The following is a 22,457-nucleotide window of genomic DNA, read 5'->3' on the forward strand; positions in this document are numbered from 1 at the left end:
GGTGTGTGTGTGTGTGTGTGTGTGTGTGTGTGTGTGTGTGTGTGTGTGTGTGTGTGTGTGTGTGTGTGTGTGTGTGTGTGTGTGTGTGTGTGTGTGTGTGTGTGTGTGTGTGTGTGTGTGCGTGCGTGCGTGCGTGCGTAGTGACATTTTTAACAAGATTTAGAAGGGAGAGAAAATGAGTGTTACAAACTGTAGCAGCTTGTGTATCTGAGGAAAGGTGTGTGTGTTTATATGAAGTAAACCCAAAATCCTCTTTGAGGGGTTCTCACATTGTTCATGTACTCGCTCAGCAGGTCTTGCAGGGCCTGCCGGACGGCGTTGCACTCAGCCACGATGCGCTCGCGGCGGTCGTCGCGGGTGCAGGACGAGTCGGCCATGAGGGCGGCGCCGCTGATGATGCTCTCCAGGCGCTCCTCCAGGGAGGGGCGGAAACGCGCCTCGCTGAACGTCAGCGGGTCCAGGATGATCTTGTTCTGATCGGGAGGAAAGGATAGAGGGAGGTCAGAAACAGGCCAACCAAAGGTCAACTTTTGAATGCTATTGCACTTTAGAACTTTGTACCCAAAGAGACTGTTTAGTATTCAGAGTAGAGCGTATCACTCCTTTATCTTATTAACCAAAGGTTAAGTGTTGCGTACCCAATTTTATGTAAGCCCTGTTGGGCTAGATCGTTTACAAGAATGATGAACACATGGAAATACACGTTAGCATTTCCACGCCAGAATCACCCATGAAAAGCTTCAATCTACATTCAAGATGTCTTTAACCATTCAAATGTTGGTTTGGTTATTTCTGTTTGTAAAATGTTTCAACAGTGTTTTTCTATTTTTCTCCCTCTTACCACAGACTTTCCTGAAGCAATCAGGATGGAGAGCACCACAGATCTCCTCAGAGGGAGCTTCAATAGATTTATTTTTTCTTTCCCCTAATTGTCATCTGACCCTTTTTGTTGAAGATTTAACTAGTGCTAAATATAATACTTTTGAAAACAAAAGAAACACATAAAGATCTGAGAAAGACATGAGAGAGAGACAGAGAGAGAGAGAGAGGTCAGTTCAAGTTATGTTTCTGCTGTCAACCATGAGTGACATAAAAAAAAAAATATCTTAGCTGTTTCTTTGGAAGAGGTTGTCGCTGAAATATATTGTTGGTAACATAGGCTTATGTCTGAGGTACGCAGAGTCATACACACCCTTCTGGTCTTCATAATGACTGTAATAATACACATATTAACAATATCCGACTGACCCATGTCTAAGGCCACCATCTCCCAGAGAGAGAGAGAGAGAGAGAGAGAGAGAGAGAGAGAGAGAGAGAGAGAGAGAGAGAGAGAGAGAGAGAGAGAGAGAGAGAGAGAGAGAGAGAGAGAGAGAGAGAGAGAGAGAGAGAGAGAGAGAGAGAGAGAGAGAGAGAGAGAGAGAGAGAGAGAGAGAGAGAGAGAGAGAGAGAGAGAGAGAGAGAGAGAGAGAGAGAGAGAGAGAGGAGAGAGAGAGAGAGAGAGAGAGTGAGAGAGAGAGAGAGAGGAGGAGAGAGGAGAGAGAGAGAGAGAGAGAGAGAGAGGGAGGAGGAAGAGAGAGGAAGAGGAGAGAGAGAGGAGAGAGAGGGATGAGAGAGAGAGGAGAGAGAGAGAGAGGGAGAGAGAGAGAGAGAGAGAGAGAGGAGGAGAGAGAGAGAGAGAGAGAGAGAGAGAGAGAGAGAGAGCAGAAAAAGACAGAATATGGGACAAATAGAAAGAGGGGGATAGAGAGGACTTGTACGACAGCAGGCAGCAGTAGCCCATTTCAATGTATTAACGACTCTCTGTCAGGGAGAAAGAGATAAAAAAAATGAAAGAAAGAAAGATAGATAGATAGAAAGAAAGGAAGGGAGAAAGATAGAAAGAATGAGAGAAACAGAGAGTGGTACAACAGCAGGAGGTAGTTACAGGTAGGGAGTGTAACAAAGAGTGTAACAAAGCTAGCAAACACATTTGGCAGTGATAGCAGATGGCTCAGTGCAATCTGTCAGTACTAGGTGGTAAAGCCAGAGGCTGAGAGTGGAGGAAAGGTCACCTTCAAGCTTGGCTTCAGGGTCCTAAGACCAGACCCTTACACCCCCTCCCCGCCTGCTTTATGGGGCCTTTAAGCACAGAGTGAGGAGACACAAGGGCCCCGGCTTTTATTATTGGAAGTAGCCGCAAAATATACTTTTTTATGATCTGTACAGCAGGTAAGAACAAAAATTACCATTTTGATGGAGAAGGTATTACGTTTTACGGCCGTACAATTTCAATATCCCATTCGGCAGCAGTTTGTGGTGCGGTGGAGTTTTTAAGAGGGAGAAGCCACGCCGGGTAGGCAGCGTTTATTAGTAAAGAGGTGCCGAAATTCCTTAGGGGTGTGTGTGTGTGTGTGTATGTGTGTGTGTTTATATCGGTTGTACTGCGCATTATGGTTGAAAACAGTTCGAATCGGGCATAGTTGAAAACCAAAATACGGTGCCTTCAATGACTACCGTCTTCAACTGTTTAGCGAGGGCCTAATTTGTTCCGGTCGCAGCTCGACGGCATCTATTTTCCACAAAGCGAGTTAGCCACAATGTCTAGTCTAGCTGAAGCCTAATCTAAAAGAACAGCAGGGTGCTATCACATTGACGGGAGACACAGAGCACACACCCATTTAACATTGACATTTTAGCCATTTAGCAGACTCTCTTATCCGGAGCGACTTCCACACGCACACAGACAGAGAGACATCGAGCTGATGGCTTTGTCTGAAACCCCGAAGTGGCAACCCGGCCCTATGAGCGAAACACCCATTCCAGGCCACTGGTCTGTGTGTGCGAGAACGAGAGCAACAACACAGATGGTACTAGACATGGCGTGTCGAGAGTCAGAGTCATATCCATCTCCATCCTGCCCATAATGCTCCATAATTATCACTGTTTTCTCTGCCTTAATGTCATCTCATCTTGTATCTTATTACGAGTCTCCGGCTTCGCAGGCTTGGTAAGCACAATCCATTGGCTTCGGGAGGACATTACAATGACAGTGAGCCTTAAGAATGGGGCTAGATGGTTGCGTTTTCTATTGTTTGTATCGAACAAAAATGCTAGCCGCGCGAAAAAGGCGACGGCATGCATTCTGGTAATGCAGGCATTCCTTAAAGTTTGCCTTATCTCGTTTTCTTCAATGTGGGAGAGAGGGGGATGGAGGGAAGAATGGGAATGCCCAGCATCAGTAGAGCTAGATAAGGCCTGGATGAAACTGGCTGCAATCAGAGGCGTATTGTCTTTCTTACGTTTCAGTGTTGCACGACGTGGGACCGCTCTGCTACCCTTGTTCGGGCGCAGAATATTTACAGAAGCGATTTAGGTTGAAGTCGGTCTCTCTCACCGCTCGCATCAGGGTTCAGCAGAGGCCGCCGCCGTAGCCTGCCGCCCATGAAGCTAAGCTACATGACATCAGATGGTTCTGATTTGTAAATAAACAAAAAAAATAATAAAATAAAATAGCCCCCAAAATGCAGTCAGCAGTAGCGCCTTGCCTTAGCATACATAACACAACTAAAATGTCTGGTTTTGGGGAAGTAATAGCCGAAGCAAGTGAATGGCAAAAGTGAGTTGCGTTCAGAGCCTGGCCAGTGAGCTACGTTCATGCTCCACTCGGGTCTCTAATCCTGGGGGCAGGGTGACGGGCTGTTTGTCAAACCATGCATAAGAAAGACAGGCAGGGAGAGAGAGTGAGAATATGGGAGGAATTCAGCCACAGCGAGGGGGATGAGATGAATAAAGACAGAGAGAGAATGAGGGAAAGAGAGAGAGAGAGAGAAAGAAAGAAAGAGAGTGAAGAGGATAAAGAGAAAGAGGGTCTGAGTCAGAGTAAAAGAGGGGAGAGAGAAAGGACTCGTGAGACAGCAGGACAGTAGTGCCTCTGTTCATATTACCGATGACACTCTCTCAGGTACCTCTAACACTACCCTGCCTCCTACAAGCCCTGGCCTACATTCACATTCACTGGTTGGCGCCTCAGAAACCCAAACACTGAATCCCTGATTCCCCGAGGGACTCATTTTATCAGTTACATTTGACAGTTGAAGTCTGTATAGCAGTTTGTGTTCTAGTTTAAAAGGCAAAGGGGTCCTTTATCTACTTCCACAGAGTCAGATGAACTTGTGGATGTCATTTTTATGTGTCTGTATTCAGTTTTAAAGGAAGTTAGAGGTAGTTTCACAAGCCAGTGCTAACTAGTGTTAGGGCAATGACTGGAAGTCTATAGGTACTTATATGTTAGCGTGCTAGTAGATCCCATAGACTTCCAGTCATTGTGCTAATGCTAGTCAGGATTGGCTCGCGAAACTACCTTCAACTACCATTGCCAAAATCCTAATTAAAAGTATCCAGTTAAGACCATGCGGAAGAAATAAATACATACAATAGCTACCTTCCAATTAGGATATGTCAAAGTGTTGTTTTCACTGAGGTGTTTCAACTTCAACAGACCAGGTGAAATACTAAAAAAATGTGTCTGAGTTACACTAGTCAGGCATTATTCAGTTTATGTGCACTCAGATATTGCAGGATCAACTTGTATATTGTGACTGTGTCTATGTTCATCTTAAGTATTCCGGGAACTGAAGTACTCTTGATCATCATACAGTGGAAGTCGGAGGTTTACATACACTTAGGTTGGAGTCATTGAAACTTGTTTTTCAAACCACTCCACACATTTCTTGTTAACAAACTATAGTTTTGGCAAGTCGGTTAGGACATCTACTTTGTGCATGACACAAGTCATTTTTCCAACAATTGTTAACAGACAGATTATTTCACTTATAATTCACTGTATCACAATTCCAGTGGGTCAGAAGTTTACATACACTAAGTTGACTGGGCCTTTAAACAGCTTGGAAAATTCCAGAAAATGATGTCATGCCTTTAGAAGCTTCTGATTGACATCATTTGAGTCAATAGGAGGTGTACCTGTGGATGTATTTCAAGGCCTACCTTCAAAGTCAGTGCCTCTTTGCTTGACATCATGGGAACGGGAACCTCAGAAATCATGGGAACCTCAGAATCATGGGATCATGGGAACCTCAGAAAAGAAATTGTAGACCTCCACAAGTCTGGTTCATCCTTGGGAGCAATTTCCAAACACCTGACGGTACCACGTTCATCTGTACAAACAATAGTACGAAAGTATAAACACCATGGGACCACGCAGCCGTCGTACCGCTCAAGAAGGAGACACGTTCTGCCTCCTAGAGATGAAGGTACTTTGGTTTTGAAAGAAATAAAAAGCTGAAAGAAATAAAAGCTGAAATCAATCATTCTCTCTACTATTATTCTGGCCCTTATTTAACCTATAAATAAAGGTTTCACATATCACACGTTTCTAATGTTGACAGAAAGAGCCATTTACTTGGCTAGTTATAGCCTAATGTTAGCTTGCTAACATAGAACCTGGTTGGTTAGCTACCTGTAGATCCGTGCAGGGTAGTAACGTCATGGGATTATGCTTCAGTGTTTACCTAGTTAGCTAGCTAAACAAAATACTCCACTATGCAAGTAACCATTTCGGGCGCGTTCGTAAATTCAGTCTGGTCATCTACTCCGATTTCAGAGCACTCTCGTGTGCCACAGAGCGCAGAATAACTGATGAATTTACGAACGCTCAACACCCGTTGAATACGGCCGGTGTCAGTAAACAATTGCAAAAATAGAGTAATTAAATTGTTGCCAGAATCCCAGTCACCAACGCACTGGATAATATGAAAACAGCCTAACCAGCTCTGTTAGGGCGAGGACAAAGGTCCGAGTGGGGTGTTCTATCATTATGTGTCTGGAAGTAGCTACCAAGTTAGCCAGTTAGTTTGGGTGCTGGACTGCCGTTTTGAGGTTAGAACGTTCGGCTCAACCCTACTCATCGGCCAGAGCGTCCAGCGTGCGCTCTGAACGCGAAACGCTCGGGATTTACTAATGGACAACCAATTTACTAACGGACAGCACAGTTACAGTCACCAATGCCCTGGATAACATAACAGCCTAACCAGCTCTGCTAGGCCAGTAATGTTCAGTGAGCTGTTCTCTCTCACTTAGATGTCTGGAAGTAGCTAGCAAGTTAGCTTGGGTGCTTGACTGCTGTTAGTACATTGGGATCAACCCTTAAAGAGATGGGTGGGGCTAAAGCTTTAGAGGGTATGAATGATGCTGAATGGGTGTAGACGAATTAGGGCTCTCCAATAGTAGACCAAATATTCAAAGGTCATTTTCTCAAAGGTTTATCAACTTTCAAAGCAAAACTACTTTCCCATTGTCCCTCAACTGTAGTGTATGATGTACCACTTTGTAGCTTTGAGTCTGGACTTTTATCCAATGTAAAAAACACCATTTCAAATTTTGCTACGATGGCTATTGACGTGGCAAAGGAAGGAAGATATCTGGTCGATAACTAAACCCAACAACACAACAAATAGTCTGGAGGACATATCATAGCCGACACAAACAACCAAGGAGAAATGGCTAGACACAAATTGAAAAGGAAATCTAGGAGGAAACTTGTCCACTTCTTTGCACAGTGTGTCCATCCACAAATCCACCCTAAATGGTGCCCTTTCCCCTACATAGTGCACTACTTTGACCATGGTCCATAGTAGCACTATGTAGGGAATAGGGCGCCATTTGGGACGCATACCCACACTGAGTGTCGGGACGCGTCAACCTGTTTACACTGAGTCACAACAGGGCTTGTGTGTTTCGAACTGTAATCACCTCCACGCTGGGACAAAAAATGGCATGCTACAGAGACCACTGCCCAAAGCACGAGCTACATGTTGAGAGGTGTGTGTGTGTGTGTTTGTTTGTGCGTGTATATGCGCGTGTGTGTCTCGCCCACGCGGAGCCCGGACCTGTTGCCTATTTCACCCTCTCCTCCTCTTTTCTCACATTTTTATTTCTCCTTTCTCTCCTTTTCTCTCTTTCTTTACCAAGGTGTAATGGAATTCGCACCCCTGGCTTCCAACCCACCCACGGACGACCATGTCGTACATCAATTTAGACTGTTGAGAGAACACTGTGCTCTTTTTGCTGACTCATCCAGGGCTTCTGTGCTGTGCTTTACCGCCGCTACACACACACACACACACACACACACACACACACACACACACACACACCAGATCACACACAAACACACACACACACACACACACACACCAGATCACACACAAACACACACACACACACACCAGATCACACACAAACACACACACACACACTCACACACAAACACGTGTGCATCCACACAAACATGAAAATTACACAGACACACGCACACTCCCCCAGCCATAGACACAGCCTGATCTTTCCGATAGTGGCCTAGCTGCTATTTTTAGGGAGCCACAGAAAAGGACTGTGGAGTGCCGTGGCGGAAATTGCAAGTTTATCTGTGATTTCCTCCCAGGATTATCAGTATGTTAGCCTTCTTGATTGTAGTTTATGTTTTGTCTCTCTCTTTTTTCATTCACGCTCTCTCTCGAGATAAGTCACTTGGACGATTACTACTTTGCCGGTCGATGTGAATAGTGCTGTTTAGCTGCAGATTACTCGATTCAGGTGGAAAATAGGGGCCCTTTCACTCCTGCCAAACAGAAACAATACCATTAGTCAAGTTGCCTCTTATCAGCTCTTCTGCAACAGTTGGCTGGTAATATCTAGTCGAGATGCACAAGAGGAGAAGGGGTAATATATGTATCTGTGGCTCCCTATCCTTGGCTAAATCCACATATCTTTGTATAGAGAACAGAATTGGGGATGTTTAAAACACAGACATTGACATATTGATACAGTTGAAGTCGGACGTGTACATGCACCTTAGCCAAATACATCCTAGTAAAAATTCCCTGTCTTTGGTCAGTTAGGATCACCACTTTATTTTAAGAATGTGAAATGTCAGAATAATAGTAGAGAGAATGATTTATTTCAGATTTTATTTCTTTCATTACATTCCCAGTGGGTCAGAAGTTTACATACACTCAATTAGTATTTGGTAGCATTGCCATACAGTTTTTAAACTTGGGTCAAATGTTTCGGGTAGCCTTCCACAAGCTTACCACAATAAGTTGGGTGCATTTTGACCCATTCCTCCTGACAGAGCTGGTGTAACTGGGTTTTTCAGTTCTGCCCACAAATTCTCTATAGGATTGAGGTCAAAGCTTTGTGATGGCCACTGCAATACCTTGACTTTGTTGTCCTTAAGCCACGGTGTCTCTGGTTCGCTCTCATAGCCCGTTGCGCTACATCCCAGCTCCTCGTATCTGCCGGGCTAGGGTGAGCATCCAGCCAGGACAGATGGTACCGGCTCAGCGCGCCTGGTCTTCAGTGCGTCTCTGCGCACTGTGTCTCCGGTGCGTCTGTAGAGCCCAGTGCATCCTGTGCCAACGCCCCGCTTTTGCCGGGCGAAGATAACCATCCAGCCAGGACGGGTTGTGCAGGCTCTACGCTCGAGACCTCCAGTGCGCCTCCACGGCTCAGTGTATCCGGTACCTCCGCCAAGAACCAAGCCTCCAGTATGTCTCCCCAGCCTGGTGAGTCATGTGCCTGCTGCCAGAACCAGGTCTCCTGTATGTCTCCCCAGCCTGGTGAGCCCTGTGGCAGCTCCACGTACCAGTCTCCTCACTCCAGTGATGATCCACAGCAAGAAGCCACCAGTGATGATCTGGGGAAAGGGTTCTACCTGGAACCAAAAAACATTTCCAAAGGGTTCCCCTATGGAGACAGCCGAAGAACCCTTTCAGATTCTAGATAGCATCTTTTTTCTAAAAGTGTACCTATACTAAGGCTCAAAGTGACATATGCTTACAAGAAACGGTAAAGGAAATGAATAAAAAGCAGCCTGCATTGCTATTTGGCAAAGGGATTAGATGGGACCATGGAGACTGGGACACCTTGATTTAAGAAGACAAAAGGGAGTACAGCAAAGCCACAATAACCTGGAGGGGATCTCACATCCCGGAGGAAAAGTCTTTTGGGGGGGGGGGGGGGGGTTCGGGGGGGACAGCTGAAGATGATATGTTCTTTACAAGATGGATGATAAAAGGAGAGCGTTCCCCCGAGGAATCGACTTTGTTGTTATTCCGAGCAGGGTGTCAGTTTGTTGTGATTGGGAAAGGGGGGAATGGTGGGGAGAGAGAGAGAGAGATGGAGAGAGAGTTGGGAGGGGGTGCAGCATACCGTTTTGACAAAGGCCCAGGGCCCTTTAACAAGAATTGGTGACGGTTGAATCCATTCTCCTAGCACCTCTCCAGTGTCAATTTAGTCCTCGTTCACAGCTTTCATCAACCTCTCCCTCAACGTCAGCACAGACAAAAGAGCTGATCGTGGACTTCAGGAAATGGAGGGGGTGAACACGCCCCCACCCACAACGATGGGGCTGTAGTGGAGTGGGTCGAGAGCAAGTTCCTCTGTGTCCACATCACTAAGGAAATAACATAGTCCACACACACCCACACAGTTGTGAAGAGGGCACAAGGGCCTCTTACCCCTCAGGAGGCTGAAAAGACTTGGCATGGGCCCTCAGATCCTCAAAAAGTTATCCAGCTGCACCATTGAGAGCATGTTGACTGGCTGCATAAACACTTGGTATGGCAATTGCAAGGCACCCGAACGCAAGGTGTAACATAGGGTAGTGAGTACAGCCCAGTACATCACTAAGGCCGAGCTCCTTGCCATCCAGGACTTCTATACCAGGCGGTGTCAGAGTAAGGCACAAAAATTGTCAAAGATTCCAGACACCCAAGCCATAGACTGTTCTCTCTGCTTACCGCACTGCAAACGTTACCAGTGCAGCAAGTCTGGAACTAACAGGACCTTGAACAGCTTCTACCTCCAAGCCATAAGACCTCGAAATACCTAATCAAGGCCTCCCGAGTGGCGCAGCGGTCTAAGGCACAGCATTGTGGTGCTAAAGGGATCACTAGAGATCAGGGTTTGATCCCGGGCTGTGTCGCAGTCGGTCGTGACTGGCCCAGCGTCGTCTGGGTTAGGGGTGGGTTTGGCCGGCTGGGATGTCCTTGTCCCATCGCGTTTTAGCGACTCCTTGTGGCGGCTGTGCAGTGTTTTCTCCGACACATTGGTGCAGCTGGCATCCGGGTTAAGCGAGCAGTGTGTCAAGAAGCAGTGCGGCTTGGCAGGGTCGTGTTTCGGAGGACACATGGCTCTTGACCTTCGCCTCGCCCGAGTCCATACGGGAGTTGCAGCGATGGGACAAGAATGTAACTACCAATTGGGGAGAAAAAGGGGTAAAAAATGTTTTTGAAATAAAAGTATTGCATTGACTATGCACACACTTAACTCTACCCACACATACTTACACTGACACCCCAACACACACACACACGCTACATACACTCACACATAACCTGCGCACACACGCATACTCAAGCCACACACACACACACACAGTACACTGCTGCTACTGCCCACATACTACAGCTCAGTCTAATATCTATCCTGTTGCCTATTTACTTTACCCTTACCTATATGTACAGTACAGTACATAGCTACCTCAATTATCTCGTACTCCTGCACATCGACTCGGTACAGGTACTCCCTGTATACAGTCATGTTATTTTTTACTCGTTATTGTTATTCGTTATTCACTGTGTATTTATTCCTCTTGTCACTATTTCTTTTATCATGTTTTATCTTTAACTCTGCATTGTTGGAAAAGGGCCCCCCGTAAGTAAGCATTTCACAGTCAGTCTACACCTGTTGTTTACGAAGCAGGTGACAAATAACATTTTATTTGATTCACTTTTGTCACATATGTTCTCTGGTTGGATATGGTGATATAGATAGGAATAGTTCCCATGAGACGTTTAAGCCTAATCAAAGAATGGAGTAAGACAGCGAAAGACCATAGCAACAGGTTGGAGCAAACTGTCAAAACATAACCCTTATATGATGCTGGTCACATGGAGAGACGCTACAAGGCAGAGAGGAAGAGTTGAATGTTGTCTGACTCAATGAGAGTATGTCCCCAGTGATAGCGATAAATAACATGACTTCCTGTTTAGAAATGGACCACGGTGAAGGTCAGACGGTTATTAATCATTTAGGCTATTTAACCAGGTGAGACCCATTGAGATCCATATCCCTGGCTATTGAAAGATATGAGGTAGAATAATAGTGAACACATCAAAACTATGAAATAACACATATGGAATCATGTAGTAACCAACAAAGGGTTAAACAAATCCAAATATATAATTCATATTTGAGATTCTTCAAATAGCCACCTTTTGCCTTAATGACAGCTCTTGGCATTCTCTCAACCAGCTTCATGATGTAGTCACCTGGAATGCATTTCAATTAACAGGTTCGCCTTCTTAAAAAGTTAATTTGTGGAATTTCTTTCCTTCTTAATGCATTTGAGCCAATCAGTTGGGTTGTGACAAGGAAGGGGGGTATACAGAAGATAGTCCTATTTGGTAAAAGACCAAGTCCATATTATGGCAAGAACAGCTCAAATAAGCAAAGAGAAATGACAGTCCATCATTACTTTAACCTGTTTGGCGTGCAAGCCCGACGTCGGTACACTTATGACAACAGCCAGCTCAAAGTGCAGGGCGCGAAATTCAAAAGATATATTTTTTTAAATATTTAACTTTCACACATTAACAAGTCCAATACAGCATATGAAAGGTACACATCTTGTGAATCCAGCCAACATGTCCGATTTTTAAAATGTTTTACAGGGAAGACAAAATATGTAAACCTATTAGCTAACCACGTTAGCAAAAGACACCACTTTTTTTACTATAACAGTTTTTTACTCCATCAGTAGCTATCACAAATTCGACAAAATAAAGATATAAATAGCCACTAACCAAGAAACAACTTCATCAGATGACAGTCTGATAACATATTTATTGTATAGCATATGTTTGTTCGAAAAATGTGCATATTTCAGGTATAAATCATAGTTTACATTTCAGCTACAATCAGAAATTGCACCGAAAGCAGCCATAATATTTACAGACACCAACGTGAAATACCTAATTACTCATCATAAAACATTTCTAAAAAATACATAGTGTACAGCAATTGAAAGACAGGCATCTTGTGATTCCAGACAATATTTCCGATTTATTAAATGTTTTACAGCGAAAACAAAATGTAGCGTTATATTAGCGTAGCCACAATAGCCAGAAACACTTGGACGCCGACGACCAGTTCACATGCACGACAGATATTAGAAATAGCTTCATAAAATGTTTCTTACTTTTGGTGATCTTCCGTCAGAATGTTGGACAAGGTGTCCTTTGTCCAGAACAGTCGTTGTTTGGATCTGGAACAGCAAATTTCCCTCATCATTTAGCATGGGCACTTGCCAAGTGGCACGGATCTCTCCAACGTCAACAAAGTCAGAGAACGGAACACGGCAAAACTCCCGAAAAAAATTCAATAATCTGATTAAACTATATTGAAAAAACATACTTTACGATGATATGGTCACATGTATCAAATAAAATCCGAACCGGAGATAGTAGTCGTCCATAACGGCAGCTAAACAGAAAGCAATCCCACTGTCCAACTGGCGCTGCCAAGAGTACCGGAAATGAGGGACACGTCATACAAAGAGCTTGTATTCCAATTCAGAACAAGATGAACACAAAATTTCATCTCTCACAGCCTCTTGACAACCAGGGGAAGGTCTATGAAGTGTACGTAGACTCTTACGTTTCATGCCCATGTATAGGCAGGAAGTTGAACAGAGCATCGATTTCAGACATTCCACTTCCTGGTCAGGAAATGTGCTGCAGAATGAGTTCTGTTTCACTCAGAGAAATAATTCAAACGGTTTTAGAAACTATCTATCTATCCAATAGTAATAATAATATGCATATTGTACGAGCAAGAATTGAGTACGAGGCCGTTTGAAATGGGCATATTTTATCTGGCTACTCAATACTGCCCCTTGCAGCCATAAGAAGTTGTTAAGACATGCAGGTCAGTGAATATGGAACATTTCAAGAACTTTAAAAGTTTATTCAAGTGCAGTCTTAGAATGAATGAAACTGGCTCTCATGAGGACCGCCACAGGAATGGAAGACCCAGAGTTACCTCTGCTGCAGAGGATAAGGTCATTAGATTCATCAGCCTCAAAAATTGCAGCCCAAATAAATGCTTCACAGAGTTCAAGTAACAGACACATCTCAACATCAACCGTTCAGAGAAGACTGTGTGAATGAGAACTTCAAGGTCGAATTGCTGCAAAGAATCCACTACTAAAGGACACCAATAAGAAACACAGGCCAAGAAACACGAGCGATAGACATTAGACCGTTGGAAATTGGTCCTTTGGTCTGGAGTCCAAATTGGAGATTTTTGGTTCCAAACGCCGTGTCTTTGTGAGACGCGGTGTGAGTGAACAGATGGTCTCTGCATGTGTATTTCCCACTGTAAATCATGGAGGAGGAGGTGTTATGGTGTGGTGGTGCTTTGCTGGTGACACTCTGCAGCAATACGCCATCCCATCTGGTTTGGGCTTAGTGGGACTATCATTTGTTTTCAACAGGACAATGACCCAACACACCTCCAGGCTGTGTTAGCGCTATTTTACCAAGAAAGAGAGTGATGAAATGCTGCATCAGATGACCTGGCCGCCACAATCCCCGACCTCAACCAAATTGAGATGGTTTGGGATGAGTCGGACCGCAGAGTTAAGGAAAAGCAGCCAACAAGTGCTCAGCATATGTGGGAACTCCTTCAAGACTGTTGGTAAAGCATTACAGGTGGGTGAAGCTGATTGAGAGAATGCCAAGAGTGTGTAAAGCTGCCATCAGGGAAAAGGGTGGCTAATAGAAGAATATCAAATATAAAATATATTCTGATTTGTAAGTCGCTCTGGACAAGAGCGTCTGCTAAATGACTTAAATGTAATGTAAATGTAATTTGTTAAACACTTTTTTGGTTACAACATGATTCCATATGTGTTATTTCATAGTTTTAATGTCTTCACTATTACTCTACAATGTAGAAAATAGCAAAACCAAGAAAAACCCTTGAATGAGTAGGTGTTCTAAAATGTTTGAAATCACATTGTAAAATGTTGAATAAAAGACAAAGGTAAAAAAAGGACATTGGTGCTTTAAAGGTGGTAGATGATCAAATATGGCCTAAGATAGTGTGTAAGTATGTCAGCCCGAGTCTCATATTTCCCCTCTCGCCACTGTCCATCACATCAGGATCCAGGCAGTGCTATGATCACCTCAGACCATTTGCTGGGTCCTACTTCGACCCCACTTTGGGCCATTGAGAACGTCATCTAGGCCTATGTCACATGTGCTCACCAAAACACTGAACAATGACATTTTCAGGAGCCCTCGAACAGTTCCCCACTGGTACTTGGACAAAATGTCGCACAACTTCCATTGCGTCGCCCTCCAGGTTCTCAATCACCCATGAATAGGGTCTGGATAGACAATGACCACAACATGGGCACGCTAATGCTTCAGGGAGAGCCTTCAAAGCTTTTCCAAGGCGTACATGGGAGAAAAGCTTGACTCGTCCACTCTCTGAATGTTTGGCCCTGCAGGTCCAAACCCACCCACGCATTGCATGGGGCTGGTTGGACAATGATTGAAACGCCCTGTGACAAAACTAGCCGTGGGCCACCCCCACCCAACGGGAGAGTATAAGTCAAATTGTCCTCTCTATCTGATTGATTACGCTAATGAAGGGTTCCCGCCTGTCTCGCTCAGGGTCACTATTTGCTTACTGTCACACGATGGCACCAATGGTGGAGCTGGTTGTCATGGAATCTGAGCTTCTGCGAACAAAGTCATATTTTCTTTATTCTCCACAAATCAAATCACATCTAATCAAATTGCATTGGTCACATACACATGGTTAGCAGATGTTATTGCGAGTGTAGCGAAATGCTTGTGCTTCTAGTTCTGACAGTGCAGCAATATCTAACATGTAATCTAACAATTCCACAACACCTACCTAATTCACACAAATCTAAGTAAAGGAATGGGATAAGAATATATACATATATATACAGTTGAAGTCGGAAGTTTACATACACCTTAGCCAAATACATTTAAACTCTGTTTTTCACAATTCCTGACATTTAATCCTAGTAAAAATGCCCTGTCTTAGGTCAGTTAGGATCACCAATGTATTTTAAGAATGTGAAATGATAGTAGAGAGAATGATTTATTTCAGATTTTATTTCATTCATCACATTCCCAGTGGGTCAGAAGTTTACATACACTCAATTAGTATTTGGTAGCATTGCCTTTAAATTGTTTAACTTGGGTCAAACGTTTTGGGTAGCCTTTCACAAGCTTCCCACAATAAGTTGGGTGAATTTTGGCCCATTCCTCCTGACAGAGCTGGTGTAACTGAGTCAGGTTTCTAGGCCTCCTTGCTCGCACACGCTTTTTCAGTTCTGCCCACAAATGTTCTACAGGATTGAGGTAAGGGCTTTGTGATGGCCAGTCCAATACCTTGACTTTGTTGTCCTTAAGCCATTTTGCCATAACTTTGGAAGTATGCTTGGGGTCATTGTCCATTTGGAAGACCCAGTTGCGACCAAGCTTTAACTTCCTGACTGATGTCTTGAGATGTTGCTTCAATATATCCACATCATTTTCCTTCCTCATGATGCCATCTATTTTGTGAAGTGCACCAGTCCCTCCTGCAGCAAAGCAACCCCACAACATGATGCTGCCACCCCCGTGCTTCACGGTTGGGATGGTGTTCTTCGGCTTGCAAGCCTCCCCCTTTTTCATCCAAACATAAAGACGGTCATTATAGCCAGACAGTTCTATTTATACATATGACATGAGTAATGCAAACATTATTAAAGTGGCATTATTAAAGTGACTAGTGATCCATTTATTAAAGTGGCCAATCCTTTCAAGTCTGTAGACAGCAGCCTCTCTGTGTTAGTGATGGCTGTTTAACAGTCTGGTGGCCTTGAGATAGAAGCTGTTTTTCAGTCTCTCGGTCCCAGCTTTGATGCACTTGTACTGACCTCGCCCTCTGGATGGTAGCGGGGTGAATAGGCAGTGGCTCGGGTGGTTGTTGTCCTTGATGATATTTATGGCCTTCTTGTGCTGATGGTGTGACGCACCAATGTCACCATCACCATCAAAACAGAGTGGCAGAACAGCTGATCCTCTTGGCCGTTAAATCGGGCGTTTCCTTTATTACGGGGGAAGTGTTAAGGTAATTAAGAGAGCATTGCCGCCGTGACATCCCCCGGATTAAGTCCGCTGTAATCACGGCAATGGTAAATGTCACCCAATAATGAGAATGAACAGGATTAACTACATTCCTGAAAGCCGAGAATAATGAAGGGTAGAAAAGTGTTTGTTCCAATCCAGGCAGCAGCCAAACCAAGTTGAGACGTCTTTCACTCACCAAGCAATGTGTTTTGGTGACAGAGCGGAGGAACGATGGCAGGATCCTTTGTATGACTGACTGGCTCTTAGAAACTATGCGGTTCTTTGTGAAGACAACACACCTGGAATCTCTCTCTGCTTCAGGAGACACTATCTGGGCCCTCAGAGGTAACTATCCCTCTCTCTCTCTCTCTGTCAATGTATCTCCATTACACTCCACAGACAAGTGCTTTAATACAGTTTAGGCCCAATTTAGCTCCATTGCAGCAGCGGATGATAGCCCAAGCCAATGCAATGCTGCTGAGCCTACTCGCTGAGTATTGCATTGTACAGCTCTGAGCCATCCTCACTAAAGTAATAGGTTGTCCAAGTTAATACTACTACCTCTGAGGTCATGAGTGGAGTGTGGAGCCAGCGAAAGGTTACAGGTAAGAGAGAGCTCTAATCTAATACTGGGCAAAAGTCTGACTTGATTCAATGTTGTGTACAATCAAGCTCAAGTGGCCCTTAATAAGCAGGGCCCTTTGAACACAATGTTCCATCAAAAAAAATGTATGATCCTATCCAAACACTTATGGGAAATGTTTCGGTCCGTGGTCTTAATTAGCATGCGCCCCACTCTAATGTAAGTACGCATCCACTTCAAAATCATCTTATTCTATTTCCTTCCACTTGACCATTTCGAGTCCCATGACAGCATTATTAATGAGCTTTTAATGAGCTTCAATTGTATGCCAAACATGAACAGTCCGTGCCTTTTGTGTGTTTTTGGAGTTCTCTGAATTCAACTGGACGCGCCCTAGGCGTTGCACAGTCAGTGCGTCAGCGACACACTCTCTTCTCTGGTGTTTTTAAAAAACCCACAAGGCGAAGTAAGGAGGGAGGAAGAAACAACCAAAATACGGAATAAATAGTACTGAATCCCATAATACGCTGCTCTTGTTTCCGGAGGTGACCTTTATCAAAGTGGCATTTGCCTGCCAAGAAAGAAAGAGAGAGAGTGTGTGTTTGTTTGTGCGCATGTGTGTATGCCCGGTTTCTGGGTTGGCCCCATGGGCGGGCACCAATCATGAAAGCCTTCATGTGCATCTCTCTCCCAGGGCAGTTTGGGCAGCAGGAATCTATGATTCATCGGCTCCCAAAGAGAACAGGGAGTATGGGAAGCTTATTAAAGATTTTCCAAAACATTTTGTGAGTCAATGTGTCTCTATGTTCCCTGCCATCGGATCAAGACCTTTTGTCGTCCTCCTTTTGGTTCCTGCTCAGTTGAATCATGCCATTGGCATCTGGCTATATCCAGCAACAATTCTGTGTGTCGCCGAGATATCACTGAATCGAAGAGCTGGAAATGGTGACGTCTTAGGTTGACAGAACACTCACGCAATGAGGTCTGGGCCCGTATTCACAAATGGTCTCAGGGTACTGATCTAGGATCAGGTTGTGGTAATCCATGTTATCTTTCATTCATTGTGATCTAAAAGGCAAAACTGATACTGGACCAAATGAGATTTTATTTGTCACTTGCGCCGAAAACAACAGGTGTAGTAGACCTTACAGTGAAATGCTAACTTACAAACCCTTAACTAACAATGCAGTTCTAAGAAAATACCTACAAAAAAGTAAAAGAAAAACAAACAATTCAAGAGCAGCAGTAAAATAACAATAGTGAGGCTCTATACAGGGGGTACAGGTACAGAGTCAATGTGGAGGCTATATACAGGGGGTACCGGTACCGAGTCAATGTGGAGGCTATATACAGGGGGTACAGGTACAGAGTCAATGTGCGGGGGCACCGGTGCCGAGGTAATTGAGGTAGTATGTATTTGAGGTCATTTAATAATGGAGGTAGAGTTATTAAAGTGACTACGCATAGATAATAACAGAGAGAAGCAGCAGCGTAGAAGAGGGGGGAGGGGGGGGGCAATACAAATAGTCTGGCCAGCACTCCTACTCTGATGTGCTTTATGAATATGGGCAAGGAAGTCTTACATTTATCATGATACTTCAAGTATGCTTAATGCTCTGACCGTATGAACCGGGTCGATCTTATTGTGATACAGTACTAAGACCATATTTGAGTGTTAGAGAGGATTGGAGACGAGCACACAAATGTCTGTTTATCCAATTGTGTCATGAAGCAAGCCTCACTGCTCGCTTAAACCGGAAGCCAGCCGCACCAATGTGTCGGAGGACACAGCACAACTAGCGACCGTGTCAATGTGTATCGGCCCGGCCCACCACGGGAGTCGCTAGAGCGCGATGGGACAAGGACATTCAGGCCGGCCAAACCCTCAACTAACCCGGACGTTGCTGGGCCAAATGTGTGCCGCCTCATGGGTCTCTCGGGTCGGGATTGGACCTGGGTCTGGAGTGAAGCCTCAAGCACTGAGATACAGTACCTTAGACCGCTGTGCCACTCGGGAGGCTGTTTGTATCATTAATTAAACATTGTCATGAAAGTGCTCCATACAGTTGAAGTCGGAAGTTTACATACACTTAGATCGGAGTCATTGAAACTCGTTTTTCAAGCACTCCAAAAATGTCTTGTTAACAAACTAGAGTTTTGGCAAGTCGGTTAGGACATCTACTTTGTGCATGACACAAGTCATTTTTCCAACAATTGTTTACAGACAGATTATTTCACTTATAATTCACTGTATCACAATTCCAGTGGGTTAGAAGTTTACATACACTAAGTTGACTGTGCCTTTAAACAGCTTGGAAAATTCCAGAAAATGATGTCATGGCTTTAGAAGCTTCTGATAGGCTAATTTACATAATTTGAGTCAATTGGAGGTGTACCTGTGGATGTATTTCAAGGCCTACCTTCAAACTCAGTGCCTCTTTGCTTGACATCATGGGAAAATCTAAAGAAATCAGCCAAGACCTCAGAATTGTTTTTTGTAGACTTCCACAACTCTGGTTCATCCTTGGGAGCAATTTCCAAACTCCTGAAGGTACCACGTTCATCTGTACAAACAATAGTACGCAAGTATAAACACCATGGGACCACGCAACCGTCATACTGCTCAGGAAGGAGACGCATTCTTTTTCCTAGAGATTAACGTACTTTGGTGTGAAAAGTGCAAATCAATCCCAGAACAACAACAAAGGACCTTGTGAAGATGCTGGAGGAAACAGGTACAAAAGTATCTATATCCATAGTAAAACGAGTCCTATATTGACATAACCTCAAAGGCTGCTCAGCAAGGAAGAAGCCACTGCTCCAAAACCACCATAATAATGTCAGACTACGGTTTGGAACTGCACATGGGGACAAAGATCGGACTTTTTGGAGAAATGTCCTCTGGTCTGATGAAACAAAAATAGAATTGTTTGGCCATAATGACCATCGTTATGTTTGTAGGAAAAAGGGGGAGACTTGCAAACCGAAGAACACCATCCCAACCGTGAAGCACGGGGGTGGCAGCCTCCTGTTGTGGAAAGTTATGTGGCTATATTGAAGCAACATCTCAAGACATCAGTCAGGAAAATAAAGCTTGGTCGCAAGTGGGTCTTCCAAATGGACAATGACCCCAAGCATACTTCCAAAGTTGTGGCAAAATGGCTTAAGGACAACAAAGTCTATGTATTGGAGTGGCCATCACAAAGCCCTGACCTCAATGCCATAAGACATTTATGGACAGAACTGAAAAAGCGTGTGCGAGCAAGGAGGCCTAAAAAACTGACTCAGTTACACCAGCTCTGTCAGGAGGAATGGTCCAAAATTCACTCAACTAAAAGGTTAGCATTTAGAAGCAGTGGCAGGGGAAAAAATCCAAAGCATTGATTGGTGTCATACCTTGTCCATAGACTGCTTATACCTTGTCCATAGACTGCTTATAGACTGCTTAAGTTAAAAGCTTGCCAAATGGCATAGCTAATCAAATATTTGTATCATTAAAACCTCTTGACACTAGGGGGGCGCCATTTCGACTTTGTAAAAATTCGTTCCCAAATTAAACTGCCTCGTACTCAATTCTTGCTCGTACAATATGCATATTATTATTACTATTGGATAGAAAACACTCTCTAGTTTCTAAAACTGTTTGAATTATTTCTCTGAGTGAAACAGAACTCATTCTGCAGCACATTTCCTGTCAGGGAGTGAGATTTCAGAAATCGAGGTCCCTGTTCTGAGGTCAGTTTATAAGTCCCCATGTAAGCCATCGGGCTACATGCACTGCATACGCCTTCCTCTAGATGTCAGTAAGCGGGGAGAATTTGAATGGAGTGGATTGCGCAATCTGGGGCCCTATATAAGACCGTGGAACGGAAGTACCGTTCTTTTCAACGGGGCGCCTGGTGCAGCAGGGACATCACAATGGCCTCCTACAAAGCTTTCGTTTTACCAGTTCTATATCTCCGGTCATGTTTTTATTCGTTATAGTTGTTAAAGACATCATAAGGTAGTTAATTTAAACCGACTTGTAGCAGTTTATATCAGTTTATTGCGATTTTCCTGGATTTCTTAGTCACACGCTTTCACGAGTTGGACACCTCTCCAGTGGGTGGCTATCGTTAGCTGCTATTTCCACATGAGAAGAGGACATCTTTCAACCAAAAGACTATTGTTCTGGAGAAAGGACACCTTGCCCAAGATTCTGATGGAAGCTCGGCAAATAGTAAGCAATCTTTATGTTGTTAATTCGTATTTATGTTGACAAATGTCAAATAATAATTCCGCCATGAATTTCGATGCGGTCTCGCTTTAGCGCACGCTGTATGCTGAAGTAACGTTCATTTTAAAAATGTAACACAGCGATTGCATTAAGAACTAATTTGTCTTTCATTTGCTGTCCAACTTGTATTTTTTAGTCAAGTTTATGAATAGTTTTCGATTAGAATAGGTGCCTCTCCTAGATGGCGCCGGGCAGATTGCTTGAAGTTTTGGCCACTAATCACATTGTATAACTACGATTTGTGCCGCTAAAATATACACATTTTCGAACAAACTCTATATGCATTGTGTAATATGATTTTATAGGACTGTCATCTGAAGAATTCTGAGAAGGTTAGTGAAAAAATTTATATATTTTGGTGGTTTATACGTTATCGCTATTTTTGGCTTGAATCAATGCTGTTGTGATGTTTGCTATTTTGGTAAGCTAATATAACGCTATATTGTGTTTTCACTGTAAAACACTTAGAAAATCTGAAATATTGGCTGTATTCACAAGATCTGTGTCTTTCATTTGCTGTACGCTGTGTATTTTTAAGAAATGTTTTATGATGAGTAATTAGGTAATACACGATGGTCTCTGTAGTTATTCTAGTCGCTTTGGTGAGAGTTGTGATGGTGGCTGCAATGGTAAACTATGATTTATACCTGAAATATGCAAATGTTTCTAACAAAACATGCTATACAATAAATATGTTATCAGATTGTCATCTGTTGAAGTTGTTTCTTGGTTAGTGGCTTTTTATATCTTTATTTGGTCGAAATTGTGATAGCTACTGATGCAGTAAAAAAAATGGTGGAGTAAGAAAAGTGGTGTCTTTTGCTAACGTGGTTAGCTAATAGATTTACATATTGTGTCTTCCCTATAAAACATTTTAAAAATCAGAAATGATGGCTGGATTCACAAGATGTGTATCTTTCATCTGGTGTCTTGGACTTGTGATTTAATGATATTTAGATGCTAGTATTTACTTGTGACGCTATGCTCCCGGATCCGGGTTTGGGAGGAATTAGAGGTTAATGACATAATAATTGTTATGGCAATGTTACTTATGCCTTCTCAAATCAAATCAAATTTTATGTACGATCCCTAACCAACAATGCAGTTTCCCCCAAAAATATGGATAAAAATAGGAGATAAAATCAACAAGTAATTAAAGAGCAGCAGTAAAATAACAATAGCAAGACTATATAAAGTGGGGTACCGATACAGAGTCAATTTGTGGGGGCACCGGTAAGTTGAGATAGTATGTACATGTAGGTAGAGTTATTAAAGTGACTATGCATAGATGACAACAGAGAGTAGCAGTGGTGTAAAGAAGGGGAGGGGTAGATGTTCAGGAGTCTTATGGCTTGGGGGTAGAAGCTGTTTAGAAGTCTCT

At 43.6% G+C, this 22,457-nt stretch overlaps 1 protein-coding gene across 3 annotated transcripts in view; it reads right to left on the reverse strand.

Annotated features, from left to right (window-relative positions):
* LOC129841328 (catenin alpha-2) overlaps positions 1-22,457 on the reverse strand; it is a 697,172-nt gene that overhangs the window by 473,481 nt on the left and 201,234 nt on the right. For all 3 annotated transcript variants that reach the window (XM_055909550.1, XM_055909553.1, XM_055909551.1), the window contains exon 7: positions 270-473. In XM_055909550.1, coding sequence (XP_055765525.1) covers positions 270-473 — 204 coding nt within the window. The remainder of the gene's footprint in view (positions 1-269; positions 474-22,457) is intronic.

Source organism: Salvelinus fontinalis, chromosome 42 (genome assembly GCF_029448725.1).
Source record: "Salvelinus fontinalis isolate EN_2023a chromosome 42, ASM2944872v1, whole genome shotgun sequence".
Classification (NCBI taxonomy): domain Eukaryota; kingdom Metazoa; phylum Chordata; class Actinopteri; order Salmoniformes; family Salmonidae; genus Salvelinus; species Salvelinus fontinalis.